Source organism: Triticum dicoccoides, chromosome 4B (genome assembly GCF_002162155.2).
Source record: "Triticum dicoccoides isolate Atlit2015 ecotype Zavitan chromosome 4B, WEW_v2.0, whole genome shotgun sequence".
NCBI classification, from domain to species: Eukaryota; Viridiplantae; Streptophyta; class Magnoliopsida; order Poales; family Poaceae; genus Triticum; species Triticum dicoccoides.
In genome coordinates this window covers 515,528,475-515,543,385 of record NC_041387.1, presented here as the reverse complement: position 1 = coordinate 515,543,385, position 14,911 = coordinate 515,528,475, and the positions used below count along the sequence as shown (strand labels likewise).

Below are 14,911 nucleotides of genomic sequence, written 5' to 3'. Positions count from 1 at the left end.
GATACAACACTGAAACGCCCCAGTGACACTGCGATGATGCAACTCGCCATTGGTAATTGTCATTGACTTAGACCGCCGGGTTATCTGCCTAGACAAGGTTTCATCCTCAAGCAACTCGCCCCGGGTCATATAAGCCAAGTATGGCACTGTCCAATCTGGGATGACGTGAAGAGCCGCCACCAGCTGTGCTTCTGGGTCAGGAACAGCCAAGTCTTCCTCTGTAGGTAACTTAACAGAAGGATTATGTAGAATATCCAAGGAAGTGTTCGGTGGTACCGGCTTATGCTGAGATCCCAACCGGCTTAAAGCATCAGCCGCCTCATTCTTTCTACGATCAATGTGCTCCACTTGATAACCCTTGAAGTGTCCAGCAACAACATCAACTTCACGTCGATAAGCCGCCATGAGGGGATCCTTGGAATCCCATTTGCCTGAGACTTGTTGAGCTACCAAATTTGAGTCGCCAAAGCACCTTACCTGGCTTAAGCTCATCTCTTTAGCTATACGAAGACCATGGAGCAAGATCTCATACTCAGCTGCATTGTTAGTACAAGGAAACATCAACCTTAGCACATAACAAAATTTGTCACCTCAAGGGGAAGCTAAAACAACTCTAGCCCCCGAGCCCTCCAATTGCCTAGACCCATCAAAGTGAATAGTCCAATATGTGTTATCCGGCTTATCTTCAGGCATCTGCAGCTCTGTTCAATCATTGATGAAATCCACCAATGCTTGAGACTTGATAGTAGTGCGTGGCACATACTTTAAACCATGAGGCCCAAGCTCAATGGCCCACTTGGTGACTCGTCCTGTGGCTTCTCTGTTTTGAATGATATCTCCTAAAGGAGCAGAACTGACCACAGTGATGGGATGACCCAGAAAGTATTGTTTAAGCTTCCGGCTGGCCATGAACACCCCATAAACAAGCTTCTACCAATGTGGATATCTCTGCTTGGACTCAATAAGCACCTCACTGATGTAGTAAACCGGCCATTGAACCGGATACTCTTTGCCAGCCTCCTTGTGCTCCACCACAATGGCCACGCTGACAGCACGTGTGTTAGCAGCCACATATAACAATAATGGCTCCTCATCAATGGGAGCAGCAAGGACCGGAAGCTCAGCTAGCTGCCTCTTCAAATCTTCAAATGCATCATCAGCAGCATCACTCCAAACAAAGTCGTCTGTTTTCTTCATCATCTGGTACAGTGGTATGGCCTTCTCACCTAACCGGCTTATGAACCGGCTTAAAGTTGCAATACGACCCGCCAGATGCTGGACATCATTGATAGACTTGGATATCGCCAGGGAGGTAATAGCCTTGATTTTTTATGGGTTAGCCTCAATGCCTCTGTTAGAAACCAGAAATCCCAAAAGCTTGCCTGCCGGCACACCAAAGACACACTTGGCCGGGTTAAGCATCATATTGTAGACCCGGAGATTATCAGAGGTCTCCCTTAAGTTATCTATCAAGGTTTCCTTCTCTTTGGATTTCACCATAATATCATCCACATAAGCATGAACATTATGCCCAATGTGAGTATGAAGACAATTCTGTAAATAGCGCTGATAAGTCGCCTGGGCACTCTTGAGCCCAAAAGGCATACAAACATAGCAGAAGGCTCCAAAGGGAGTAATAAAAGTTGTCTTCTCCTGGTCCTTAACTGCCATCTTGATCTGATGATATCCAGAATAAGCATCCAAAAAACTCAAACGCCCACAACCCGTCATAGCATCAATGATTTGGTCAATATGAGGGAGAGCAAAGGGATCAGCGGGACAAGCCTTTTTCAAGTCCGTGTAATCCACACAGATATGCCAAGTGCCATTCTTCTTGAGCACTAGCACCGGGTTAGCCAACCACTCAGGATGAAATACTTCAATAATGAACCCAGCTGCCAAGAGTCGGGCCACCTCCTCGCCAATGGCCTTACGCCTCTCCTCATTAAACCGCCGAAGAAACTGCTTGACTGGCTTAAATTTCAGATCAATATTGAGAGTGTGCTCAGCGAGTTCTCTCGGTACACCCGACATGTCAGGAGGTTTCCATGCAAAGATGTCCCGGTTCTCACGGATGAACTCGATGAGCGCGCTTTCCTATTTGGGATCCAGATTAGCATTGATACTGAACTGCTTGGATGAGTCGCCAGGAACGAAATCAACAAGCTTGGTGTCATCGGCCGATTTAAACTTCATTACCGGGTCATGCTCCGTAGTTGGCTTTTTCAAAGATGTCATATCAGCCGGATCAACATTATCCTTGTAAAACTTCAACTCTTCCGCTGCACAGATCGACTCAGCATAAGCCGCGTCTCCTTCTTCACACTCCAAGGCTACCTTCCGACTGCCATGAACCATGATGGTCCCCTTGTAACCGGCATCTTGAGCTACAGATAAACATAACACGGTCGCGCCATGAACTTGGCATAAGTCGGCCGTACAAACAAAGCATGATACGGGCTCTTGATTTTGACCACTTCAAAAGTTAACTTCTCAGCCCTAGAGTCATGCTCATCTCCAAAGGCTACCTCCAGTTCAATCTTGCCAACTAGGTATGCCGATTTACCAGGAACCACACCATGGAAAACAGTATTTGACTGCTTAAGATTCTTATCAGTTAACCCCATGCGACGGAAGATTTCATAATAAAGGATATTAATGTTGCTACCTCCATCCATGAGCACTTTAGTAAACTTGTATCCCCCAACTTGAGGTGCCACCACCAAAGCCAAGTGACCCAGGTTGTCAACCCGGGGTGGGTGATCCGCTCGACTCCACATAACGGGTTGCTCAGACCATCGCAAGTACTGGGGAACTGTTGGCTCAACGGTGTTCACTGCCCTCTTGTGAAGCTTATGGTCCCGCTTGCACAAACTTGTGGTGAAAACGTGATATTGTCCACTATTCAGCTGCTTTGGATTACTCTGATATCCAGACTGCTGCTGCTGCTGACCCCCTTGGTCGCATTGTTGGTTATAACCCCCCGATTATTTTGGTGGCCCTGAAAGCCGGAATTAGAGCCCGAACCATGAAAACCGCCACCGCCTGAGCCGCCGCCCGACCCATGATTGTTGTCAAACATGTTAGAATTCTTCAAAGCCTTCATAATTGTACAATCCTTCCACAGGTGAGTGGCCGGCTTCTCTTGAGTGCCATGCCTTGGACAGGGCTCATTTAGCAACTGCTCAAAAGTGGGACCTGACCCGCCAGATCGAGGAGGCGACCTCCCCTTCCATCGTTGATTGTTGCCATGTGCATTGGTGTTAGCCACAAAATCCGAGCTACCATTAGCCTTACGTTTTTTATTGCCCCCTTGACTCGCCGGGTTATGCTGCGGGCCCTTTGCGTTGTCGTTCTTCTTTCCCTTCCCTGTCTTCTCATCGTCGGACTCGAGATCCTTGGTACTATCAGTCGGCATACTTGACTAGAGCCGCCATCAGCTGGCCCATGTCATTACAATCATGCTTGAGCCGCCCCAGCTTCTGTTTCAGAGGCTCAAAACAGCAATTTTCTCTACAGAGCCGGCGTCCATCTTATCAGATGAATGTATTATGGCCTTGACCCGACACACCCAATGGGTCGTTGATTGACCCTCCTCTTTCTTGCAATTAGTTAAGTCCACAATTGACATGGGCTACTTGCATGTGTCTTTAAAGTTCTGAACAAACCGGACCTTTAACTCTGCCCATGAACCGATGGAATTAGGTGGCAGCCCCTTCAACCAAGTACGGGGCGTTCCATCCAACATCATGGTGAAGTACTTGGCCATTGCAGCGTCACTGACTTCCAATAGTTCCATGGCAATCTCATAGCTTTCGATCCATGCCCCAGGTTGTAAGTCGGCTGTGTAATTAGGCACCTTTCGAGGTCCCTTGAAATCCTTGGGCAAACGCTCGTTATGTAGAGTCGGTACCAAACAAGGTACGCCCCCAGTCCTAGCGGTCATGCCAGCCTCAATTGAAGTCGTCGGATAAACCGGGATGGGCTAATAAGCCGCCTGCTGAGCGGCCATCTAAGCCGCCTGCTCAATTTGTTGATGCACTTTGTCCTGATCATGCAAGTTAAGAGCTCCATCACGTGTTGGGTCGTGCCCGCGCAGCTGATCACGTCGCTGGGCATTGCTTGAAACGGCTGGTGAGTCCATGTGCCTGCTATAACTCTGGCTTCGGCTTGGACGTGGAGTTGAATGAATCATGTCTCTATTGTAAGAATACGCCTCCTGTTGTGCTAAGGCCATCTGAAGAAGTTCTCTGACCCTTCATGTTTCAACCGCCGTCGGAGAGTCGCCATCGACTGGGAGAGCTGCCAATCACGCTGCCGCAGCAATCATGTTCTCCAGTGGATTAGAATAATGACCCGGCTGCCTTGGTACATGCTGAAGCGAAGCAGTATTCGGACGTGGGGGTTCCATCACACGTGGCTGAACCGGTGTTCCTGCCCAGGTGCCGCAGTCCGGTTTACCTCCGGCGGGTTACTGGGCCCTGCACCAGGCGTGCGGAAAAGGTTTCTAGGCTCATACACCATAGGCAGACGGGACTGGTGCCTTCTTATCATGACCTCATTAGACCTGTTCTGATCCATTGTAAGCTGAAAGGTCTGCGCCTGAATCTGCTGAGCCTCGGCATCCAGAGTCGCCCGTTCCACGGTCATCCTGACGTCCTCTGCCGCCAAGTCTTCTTTAGCTTGTGTTATCTCCTCACGTAGCTGCGCTACCTCCACATCATGTTGAACTTGATTCACCGGGTTAACCACGGCTGTTAGCAGAGCCGTCAATTTATCCATCAGAGACATCAAAACCTGAGCCAGCGGGCGCACAGGGCCTCCTGTCCCGGTTGCTGTCATCGCTGCTGGCCCGGAAGTCATTGCTGCCGCAATTGAAGAATTTAGCCCAGGCTGGGTACCACCATGAAGATCCCGACTCTGCTCGGCGGCTCAAAGGGGTCCGAATACTACTGCCATCGGAACAGCCCCCAAGCCCGCCATCTTGCAGTTGATACAATGAATCCGTCTCACCCGTGGACGACTCACCATCAGAGTAGATGGCCGTCTCACCGCCAGACACAGACCCTTCAGAAAATTCCCCTCCATGGATGCATCGCACGAAGGCACGCTTCACGGCGGGCTGAGCTCGGGCGGGTCTCACACGCTGTCTCGACAATGTCAGTGCAGATGTCTGGCTCAGGGCCCGGCTCGTCGATCTTGCTGATGAAGACGTGGATTCCGCCGAAGGGGACCCTGTACACGTACTCTATTGAGCCGGCTTCGGGGCCCTAGCCTGCGTCGTCGATGTAGAGCTTGCCGCGACGACTCTTGGTCATCCGGCCCACAGCGTATCCTTTGAGCCCTTCGAAGCTGCCCTTCAAGAACTCAAATCCACCGTGCGCTGGCCCCACGGTGGGCGCCAACTATTGTGGAAAGGTTGCGGCAGATGTCCTAGCAAAACGACTTAGTCGTGGAGCCATCGCAACTAGGAAGCTTAAAGGGGTTAATCGGTACAAAGGACACGGGGCTTATACTGGTTCGGCCCCTTGCGGTGAAGGTAAAAGCCTACAATCCAATTTTGGGTGGTATTGCTTATGTCTCGATTACCAGGGAGCGAATCCGCTTGACCTAGTTTTCGATCTGTTGTTACTTGTCCTGAACTACCGCCGGGTCGTCCCTTTATATACAGAGGTCGACGCCCAGCGGCTCACAAAGTCCCGGTCGGCTCATAAACAGTGTCCGGCTCGGTGACTATCTATTCTTGCCTTACAATATAAGTCATACATACATGGCGGTTTATCTCTACAGGCCTTAAGTCACCTTTGGGCCTTGGGCCCTTAGTTGAACCGCCATCTTCAAGTATCTTCGTGGGCTTCATAATAATGAATCGCCTTAGGTATGACCCGGCCCCTCTTGGGCGGGTCATGCCTGATAGTTATATCCCCAACAGAGAGGTAGCGTGAATGTGTTAGAGTGTGCCAGAGTGCACCATGTGTCTCACATCTGTTCTTTGTTGATGACTCAATGCTTCTATTCAAGGCAAATAAGCAGGAGGCAGAAGCATTACAGTAGGTCCTACAATTGTATGAAGCGTGTTCGGGGCAGTGTATCAACATAGAGAAGTCAGCTGTAATGTTCAGCCCTAACACCAGTGAGGTGGATAAGAACTCGATCAAGAGCTCTCTAGGCATCATGAGTGAAAACTGGAACGATAGGTATCTCGGGCTCCTTGTTCATGTGGTACGATCCAGGAAAAAAGCATTTGCTTATATCAAAAAGGGCATGTGTGGCCGGGTCTATGGTTGGCAAGAGCGACTGCTGGCAAAGGAGAGCAAGGAGGCCCTGGTTAAAGCAGTGGCACAGGCAATCCCAACCTTTGCAATGTCATGTTTTGATCTAACTAAATTTTGATCTAACTAAAACTTTTTGTACTGAGTTGAACACCCTACTGGGAAAATTTTGGTGGAGCCAACAGGACAAAAAGAACCCTATGCATTGGTTGAGTTGGGATAAATTGACACAGACTAAAGCTATGGGCGGCCTGGGGTTCCGAGAAATGCACAACTTCAACATTGCCATGTTATCTCGACAGGGTTGGAGGTTGATTCAGAACCCGGAGAGTTTGTGCGCCAAGTTGCTCAAGGCTAGGTACTTTCCCCACTGTAGTGCCTTGGAGGCGATCCCCCATGATGGCATCTCATATTCCTGGCGGAGCATTCTTCGCGGATTAGAGCTTATCAAGCAGGGGTATATTTGGCGAATAGGTGATGGTTCCAGCGTGGATATCTGGAATGATCCTTGGTTGCCAAGGCCTTGGTCGCGGCGGGTTATCACACCTAGGGGACCAAGCCTGCTAACTCATGTGGAGGAGCTAATCTGTTCGATTTCTGGTGGGTGGGACGAAAGACTTGTAAGAGATACCTTTTGTGCCGAGGATGCCAGGCTAATTTTACAAATCCCACTTAGGGACGGAGTGGACGATTTCATAGCATGGCACTTCGACAGCAAAGGGAATCATTTTGTTAAAAGCGCATACAAAGTGCATGTCGAGCTACGCAGGCAGGAGCAGAATGGCGCCCCAGGGTCGAATTCCTCTGCTGCTGGACAACTGGAAAGACATACAGACCAAACAGGAAATGGATCTGGAAGATGCCATGTCCGAGGAAGCTACAGATGTTCGTATGGAGAATCAGACATGAATCCCTGGCCATATGTGCGAACCTGCAGCGGAGAGGTATTAAACTGGAGAACTCCAAATGTTTGTTTTGTGGTAGGAATGAGGAGGATGGAGCACACCTATTTATTAAGTGCAAGCATGTGAAACAAATTTGGCGAGAGCTTGGTCTCGAAACTGAGAGATCGGAGCTTGAGAAAATCAACAACGTGCATGCAATGCTGGACTCTTCGTGGAAGATGTAGGAGACAAAGCGAGTATTAATCGTCACCTCATGGTGGCAGTGGTGGAATAACAGAAATAAAGTGCGAGAAGGGGAGATGGCGCTCAGTGCCTCTGAGGTGGTGCGCCGGGTGAGAAGCAGTGCATTTGAGTATGAACATGTTTTCGTGCTCAAACAAAAGGAAAATCTTGCTGGGAAGTGGCATCCACCAAATGGAGATGAGCTCAAGATAAACCTGGACGGGGCCTTTACGCCGGCCAGTAATTTTTGTGGCTGGGGTGCTGTGGTCCGCGATGCAGCAGGCGAGGTCGTCGCCGCCCGCGCAGGCCGGCAGGAGAACACCCAGGACACGTTTGGGGCGGAAATAAATGCAATGGCCCCGCAGTGACCATTGCCGCTGAAATAGGAGCAATCGGAGTAGTCTTTGAGACAGACTCGCAATTGCTGGCTGATGCAATGGACGTCCGCAAGGTCGACTCCTCCCCATATGATGTAATCATCGAAGACATCAAATTCCAGCTGAAGCTTTGGTTTGCGCATCACAGAGTGCGTGCTTGTAGGCGTAATGAAAATTCTGTAGCACATGAGTTAGGCCAAATAGGTCGTATGTGTCTACCTGGTGATTGTATGGAGTTTAACACTATTGTACCGCCTTCAGTGGTTGTTTGTGTGTTAGGTTAATCTATAAAGCTTTGCTTTGCCTTAAAAAAAAAGGTGCAACCACACAGCCATGGTATATTCTCAACGACTATAATTTGCCAAACGGTCAGCAACTCTATTTTGATCCCTACATAATTTCAGGGGAATAAACTCCCTGTCTTTTATCAACTCCTTAATTTCAGCCACCACATGTCTATAGGCAGAACGAACTAGTCCATCTCCTATAAGACTAGACAAAGCTTCACTTGAATCAGATTGGAAGGTTAGAATGTTGTAAAGCAAGGGCCATTCCTTGCATGATTGCATGTAACTCCGCTTCCAGTGCATCATTGCAATTGAAAATAAACCGATATGCAGCAAAAATAACTGATCCATTGTGATGTCGGAGAATTATCCCTGCCGCCGCTGCACCAGACTCCCCTGAAAAGGACCCATCCACTGACAGAGCAACATAATCAGTGGGAGGACGCAGCCAAAGCTTAGGAGCTGCGACCACTCTTACTTCAGGTAAAGTCCAATCATCGACCGGCCAGCATTTTACCCTTAATAATTTCCTCTGCTCTATACTTACTAGCATCTTCAATATACTTCATATAACTCTCCAAAAAGTCCACCGTAGCAGCCACCGAGGGAACCTCTTTATCGTGAGTAAGATCACTCCGTAATTGCGAGATGTGCCATATAAGCATAAGAACACGTCGCTCTCGTCATCGTTACAATTAATCAGCAGGTTTAGCAACCATTCTTTCCCACTGTTAATAAGGAGCTGGTCACAAGGAGCGACCAGAGAGTTTGTAACAGAATAACAGAGCTTGAGCATTAACAAGAAACCTGCTGCAAGTGTTCGGTAGGCAAAAACCTGCTAGCACTTTAGAAGGGCGGATGATGACATAGCTGACTAAAAGAGAGGTGATTGTGGAACATTACTGCTGTGCATTAACGAATCGCAACATCAGTTTTACAAGGTGCTGTATACAGGTAGGCTCGCATTGTCAGAGAGACAGAGACCAACTTCCAAACAAATAGACACATAAAGGATACTACTAGTACTACTAAACAAGAAACATCGAAATACTCTACACTGCTGCCCTCTGTCCCAAAATAATTGACGTGGTTATTTTGGGACCGAGGGGGTATATAGAACTGCAAGGTTTACTACCACACTGCCCGCTGTTCCTCGTCGCATGGAAGCAGTGTAATAGTTGGGCTCGCGACTGAAAGTGTCTGCACTCGAGATGAGATCGATCGATAAAGCTCAGTATCCATCTTTCCTCTTTCTAAGTCGAGTTGTGCAGGCAGGCAGGCAGCGTTACATAGTAGGAGCAACACTTTTCAGACGGTGGCGTTCTTGCCGTTGGCGATGTTGTGGTGTTGGTCGTCGTCGTCCATGAAGCGCTTCCAGAACCAGTGCTGCTTCCACACCTTGTCGGTCATCTCCTCGATGGGCACGTTCTTGGTCTCCGGGAGGAAGAAGAGCACGAAGACGGACATGACGAGCACCCAGGCCGAGAAGAAGATGAAGATGGCGAACTTGAGGTGGCAGAGCATGGAGAGGAAGGCCTGCGCGATGAGGAAGGTGAAGAGCAGGTTGACGCACACCGTCACGCTCTGCCCCGCCGACCGCGTCTCCAGCGGGAACGTCTCGCTGGGGATGAGCCACCCCAGCGGGCCCCAGGACCAGGCGAAGGAGGCCACGTAGGTGCACACCATGACCACCACCAGGATGGCCCACCCGTGGCCCAGGTTGTCCGACTTGTCCGTCACCTTGATGCCCAGCACCACGGCGATCACCACCTGCGACAGGAACATCTGCACGCCGGCCTCCAGCAGCAGCGCCCGCCGCCCGGCGCGGTCCACGGCGTACACCGACACCAGCGTGGCCAGCACGTTGACGGCGCCCGTGATCACCGCCGAGTAGAGCGACGCGTCGCTCTTGAACCCCAGCGTGTTGAACAGCACGGGGGCGTAGAACATGATGGCGTTGATCCCCGTGAACTGCTGGAAGATCTGGAGCAGCACGGCGATGACCAGCTGGGGGCGGTTGCGGCGCTGGAGCAGGTTCCGGAACGGGTGCTTCACCTCCTGCGCGATGCGGCTTGCCTCCACGATCTCGTTGAACTCCGGCTCCACGTTGTCGGTGCCGCGGATCCGCTTGAGCACCGCCTTGCCCTCCTCCAGGTGGCCGCGCTCGATGAGGCTGTTGGGGGTGTCGGTGACGAAGAGCGCGCCCAGGGTGAGCATCGCCGCCGGGATGCCAGCCAGCGACAGCGACAGCCGCCAGCCCCACGGGTGGATCTTGCTGGTGCCGTAGTTGACCAGGTTTGCGAACAGGATGCCGATGGTCACGTTCAACTGGAACAGGATGTTGAGCCCGCCGCGGATCCTCGTCGGCGCGATCTCAGACAGGAACAGGGGAACGGCCTGCACCACAGTTGTTCGTTTCGTTAGAGTTTTTTATTTAAGAGACGGTGAAATCACGAAATGGGTCGTCAAATGCAGACGGCCTTAACGAGGCCCATTGGGCCCAGAAGGTTCTCTTCCCTTTTTCCCCCTTTTCTTGCGATATTACTAGCATGTGACTACGCTAAAACAAATCACCTAGCATGCTTTCCTACTGCCAAGAAAATCAGTGACCGTACAAATAAAGTGTCAGAAGCGCACCACCTATCACCATCGGAATCTCTTAATCAGTGGGTCTAATCAGAAGCGTTGGAATTAAGTAATAAAATATTGTTGGACTAATGATCTACTCCTACTCGAGCCAGTTCTGGCACACATGCATGCTGTCTTGCCTGCTTCGTACTACATAATTGAGTCTAGATGCGTTTATATACTCCTATTATACACAAGTACGTTATGTTATTATTTTGTACGTTAGTCGGTTAGTGTGTGCATAATTTGCAAACTGACGCTAGGGATGTATGTGGCAAATAAATGGCGTCCACAATTCCGTTTAGTTAGTTTTTGCTAGCTTGATACTTCATTTTCTTCAAACAAACAAAAAACCTATTTAAACTATCATATCATAAGTGGACTTTAAACGGGATTAAACAGGACCCGGTTGACATCCCTAACTGACGCTCAATCAGTGCGTTGATCCGTGTAGTAATCTAATGCATCACTAGCGCACAAATTCTTGGCATTTTCAATCGAGAAACCTCCCCGCTACGAGGTACAGGCCATAGACACATTGTTTTTTTTTTCAGTGTTCGACGAAGAGTCCAAGCGAAGTGCACCTCCAAGTCAAGCATCAAAGATACAATTTTGGTCCAACAAGCATCTAAGTTTATGTAGAACTACTCTATCAGGTAGGCCCGCTTCGTATTGCGACCCGTGTGGCCTAGACGTGAACAACCGCACCTGCTTGCTGCTACTAAAAGAGCGTTGCTATGCACATGATAGATTTGCGCCCGATGCCTGAACGATCCTCCATGACAGCGATTCGGCGTGCGTGCAAGCATGAAATTTGGACGTGAAGGAAGAATCGTTCACAGATCGTGCGGAAGTATCGCCCGTGAAGCAATTTCGGTACTAAAATAAAAGTTTCGACAGCCAAAAACAGAAGAATCCAAAGCCGCTGTGTTTGTATATTCTACAACTAGTCCAAGTTGATAGCAACTTGGGACAACTAAAGAGAAGGGCAGCCACACCAGCAGACTAGTAAAACCAAGAGAAGCCAACGAGATAAGCTGCAAGCTTACACCTATCACCTGTTGGTTGGCCCAAGCTTCTCCTACCATTTGGTCCAGTAATTTCTAAGCCTGGAGTCGCGGCCAGCATCGGAATCTTGAACTTAACAAGTTTATCGCGAGAGGTGAGGCGATGCCACCAATGGAAGGTGTCCTCGTGCGCCAACACGAGTCATGCACCGCCACATGGTTTGTACGTTTGACCCCTAAATTCCGGGAAACATGAGAGGGATACGATGTACTCCTACTACATACGTACTGCAGCTAGTACGTATAAAATGCAACAGTAGTTCATATCTAGAGCATTAATCTGGACGTAAAAACTGGTAGGACCAGTAGGTTTAGTTTTGGTCCAAAGATTCTTTGATACTACCGTGGACGTGGACGGTGACTAATTGCCAGCAAACGAGGAAGAAACTGCGCACGGGTTACGTCATTTTCATAGACACGGAAAATTATGTCTTGCGCATGCGTGCTATTACTGCATACTCCCTCTTTTTCGGTTTATAAGGCTTAAATTTAAAATCTCATCAACCAAGGCACTTGGTGTATGGAGGAATGTATCTCGTACTCTACAAAACTACCCAAATTAAAATGATGCATTAATTTGAATTAATTGTAGTGCATGCATGCTTGACCACTAGATGAGTGAAAGTTACATGCACTGGGGAGTTCCTTTTTAATTACTACGTGTAAAGATTTAATGCACCTTGGAATCTCAATAGGAGATGGAGATGAGCCCTTTAAATTGAAAAAACGAAAAAATTGAGATAGCCCTGTAAACCAGAAAGGAGGAAGTATTTTTCTCAAACAAGCCACCGCTAGCTTTACATGTTTGACTTCGGTTTCTACAAAGATCTTTTGACTTAAGTTACCTAGGAGTACGTACATATCAAATGTTGCTGCGTACACGTACGTAACCTTGCTTACTGGTATTAAAAAAATATACAATTCTGAAGCTGGTGGAAATTTGTGCTAACCTGGTTGGCGAAACCGACGCCGCAGCCGAGCAGGATCCTGCCGATGATAAGCATAGCGAGGTTCTGGGCGGCCCCGTTGAAGATGACGCCGATGATGAAGAAGACGCCGGCGATGAGCATGGTGAGGCGGCGGCCGAGGCGGCGGGTAGTGTAGGAGGCGAAGAAGGTGGCGGTGAGGCCGGCGAGGTAGAGCGATGAGGTGAAGAGCTGCAGGCCCTGGTTGTCGTACTTGCAGTAGTTGCTCTCCTTGTCCTGGTTCTTCCGGCGCAGCACCGCCGGGAAGAACTCACGCAGGAAATCGTCCATCGATGTCACTCCGCCTGCAAAAACCATCAGTTTTTGGATCTTAGAAATGGCTGTTAATCGAGCTGGACGCTGTGAAAGAAATGGATAAGATTTTCTTAATTAGTTTTACTAAGAATTCATTAATACTACACTACACCAAAAGGCAACGTGTCCACACAAAAGACAGCTTTGTTGAATCAGACGTACGTGATCTGAAGATGTACAAATGGGTTGACTTAACAGCCTATCAAAGTAGGTGGCAAGATGGCAGCAGTTACTCTCTACTTTCTTCCAAATATAGTATAATATTAATTCTTATATATACGGGGTATCAGTCACAGAATCATACAGCTAGCACAGGAGCGTGTATATATGCATGATCCTGGCCAGAAAACTGGATAGTGTTCACAATGGAGTAAATAGGAAAGAGTTTGAATTATCGGCTGGCCGGTGCGTGGTAGTTAATGAGGAGGCATTGCATTAACTTCGTTCCAATTATCCGTGGTTATCTGCTTCGCCATATGAAGAGGAGAGACGGCAGCCACAAGTAAACGCCATAGCCATGGAGTCAATTAAACTCCTCTCTTTCATGCGTGGTTCCATTATGGATAACATACGCGCGGATCGACGAGGACGGCATGGAACCCTAAACCATGCATGTGAGGCAGATTTGACATGATTTTCCAGAGCTACCACGGGAGCACGCAACGCACGCACATGCATGGAGGGAGATGATCGATCGCGGGAAGAAACTGCATGGACATGTAGAGTATAGGAGTATATCGGGTTACCTGAGATGCCGACATCGTAGCCGAACATGAGGCCGCCGGTGGCCGCCATGATGCAGGAGATGATGACGATGGGCGTGATCTTGGCCTCGAACTCCACGACGGACGGCGCCGACACAGCGAACCCTCCGCCCGGCATCCTCGCAAGCCGGCCGGTCAAGCTACGCCGATATAATGAAAGCTAGACAAGCAGCGAGTGTTTCTCCGCAGAGCCACACGAGGAGAGCAGCCAAAGGAAGGGGATTGGAGATGGGACACAAGGCTCCAAGTCCCTGGGGTATATATAGGGAGGGAAGCCCACTGCGCTAAGAAATTTCAAACGCAACCGAGCGGCCAGATCAGGCCACGTCGCCTCCACGATCGTGCGGTGGGGCCCGCACGACGGCTCTCTCGCTCGCAGCTCGCTGGCTGCCCAGTCAACGGACGGCTCCACGGCCCACGGGCCAGAGCATGCACCACTGCGTGCACAAGCACGACGACTTTTCCGTTCCTCCCACAAATTATGGCTTATCCAAACCAAACCCTTCTAGTAGTAAGCCTTTATGGGCTCCTTTTTTGGAAAAGAAAACTGGAGAGCAGCACGGAAAACCTTGAGGATATTCTCTTATCGGACGCCGACCTTCTTGACAACGAGATCGCTGGATGGGCCCACATGTCGGTGAACGATCTGTCCGAGTTTCCGGAGTGTCAGCAACGGGCGCAGCTTCCTTGTTGCTGGCTTGGTTCATGTGAATGGAGGACCTTGACTTTGAACGTTACCATTTTAACGAAATTTATACGTCACGTGGGGATGGATTCGCTTGGGAAAATTATGTGTTCGTCGATGTGGATAGCAGTGTACATGCAAGCACAAGAAATTTGACTCCTGGTCGGCGTTCGCCGGCGATTACCACAGTGCATGCGTGCGTGTACTTTTCCACAGGGGAAAGTGGTGTTGGCCAACTGGTTCTTGTTTATGCATAGCTTTTGTACATTAGTGATTTCGTCGAGATACGATGGTACAACATACGGCTGTATAAATATACCACTGTCACGATGTCGACCAGGAGCAGACTAAATCAAATCTCACTTCCAGCTAGCCTCGTCGACATGATATGATACATCACATGGTAACGTTGCAAATTAGTATT

General features: G+C 49.3%; 1 protein-coding gene across 1 annotated transcript; it reads right to left on the bottom strand.

Moving 5' to 3' along the window:
• Nucleotides 1–8,952: 8,952 nt before the first annotated feature.
• LOC119291187 (sugar transport protein MST4) lies at nucleotides 8,953–14,029 on the bottom strand. Its single transcript, XM_037569898.1, has 3 exons — nucleotides 13,785–14,029; nucleotides 12,709–13,028; nucleotides 8,953–10,460 (listed from the first exon to the last, which is right to left on the bottom strand). The coding sequence occupies exons 1-3, from the start codon at nucleotides 13,918–13,920 to the stop codon at nucleotides 9,372–9,374; spliced, it is 1,545 nt and encodes a 514-aa protein (XP_037425795.1). The 5' UTR covers nucleotides 13,921–14,029; the 3' UTR covers nucleotides 8,953–9,371.
• Between the last annotated feature and the right edge of the window lie 882 nt (nucleotides 14,030–14,911).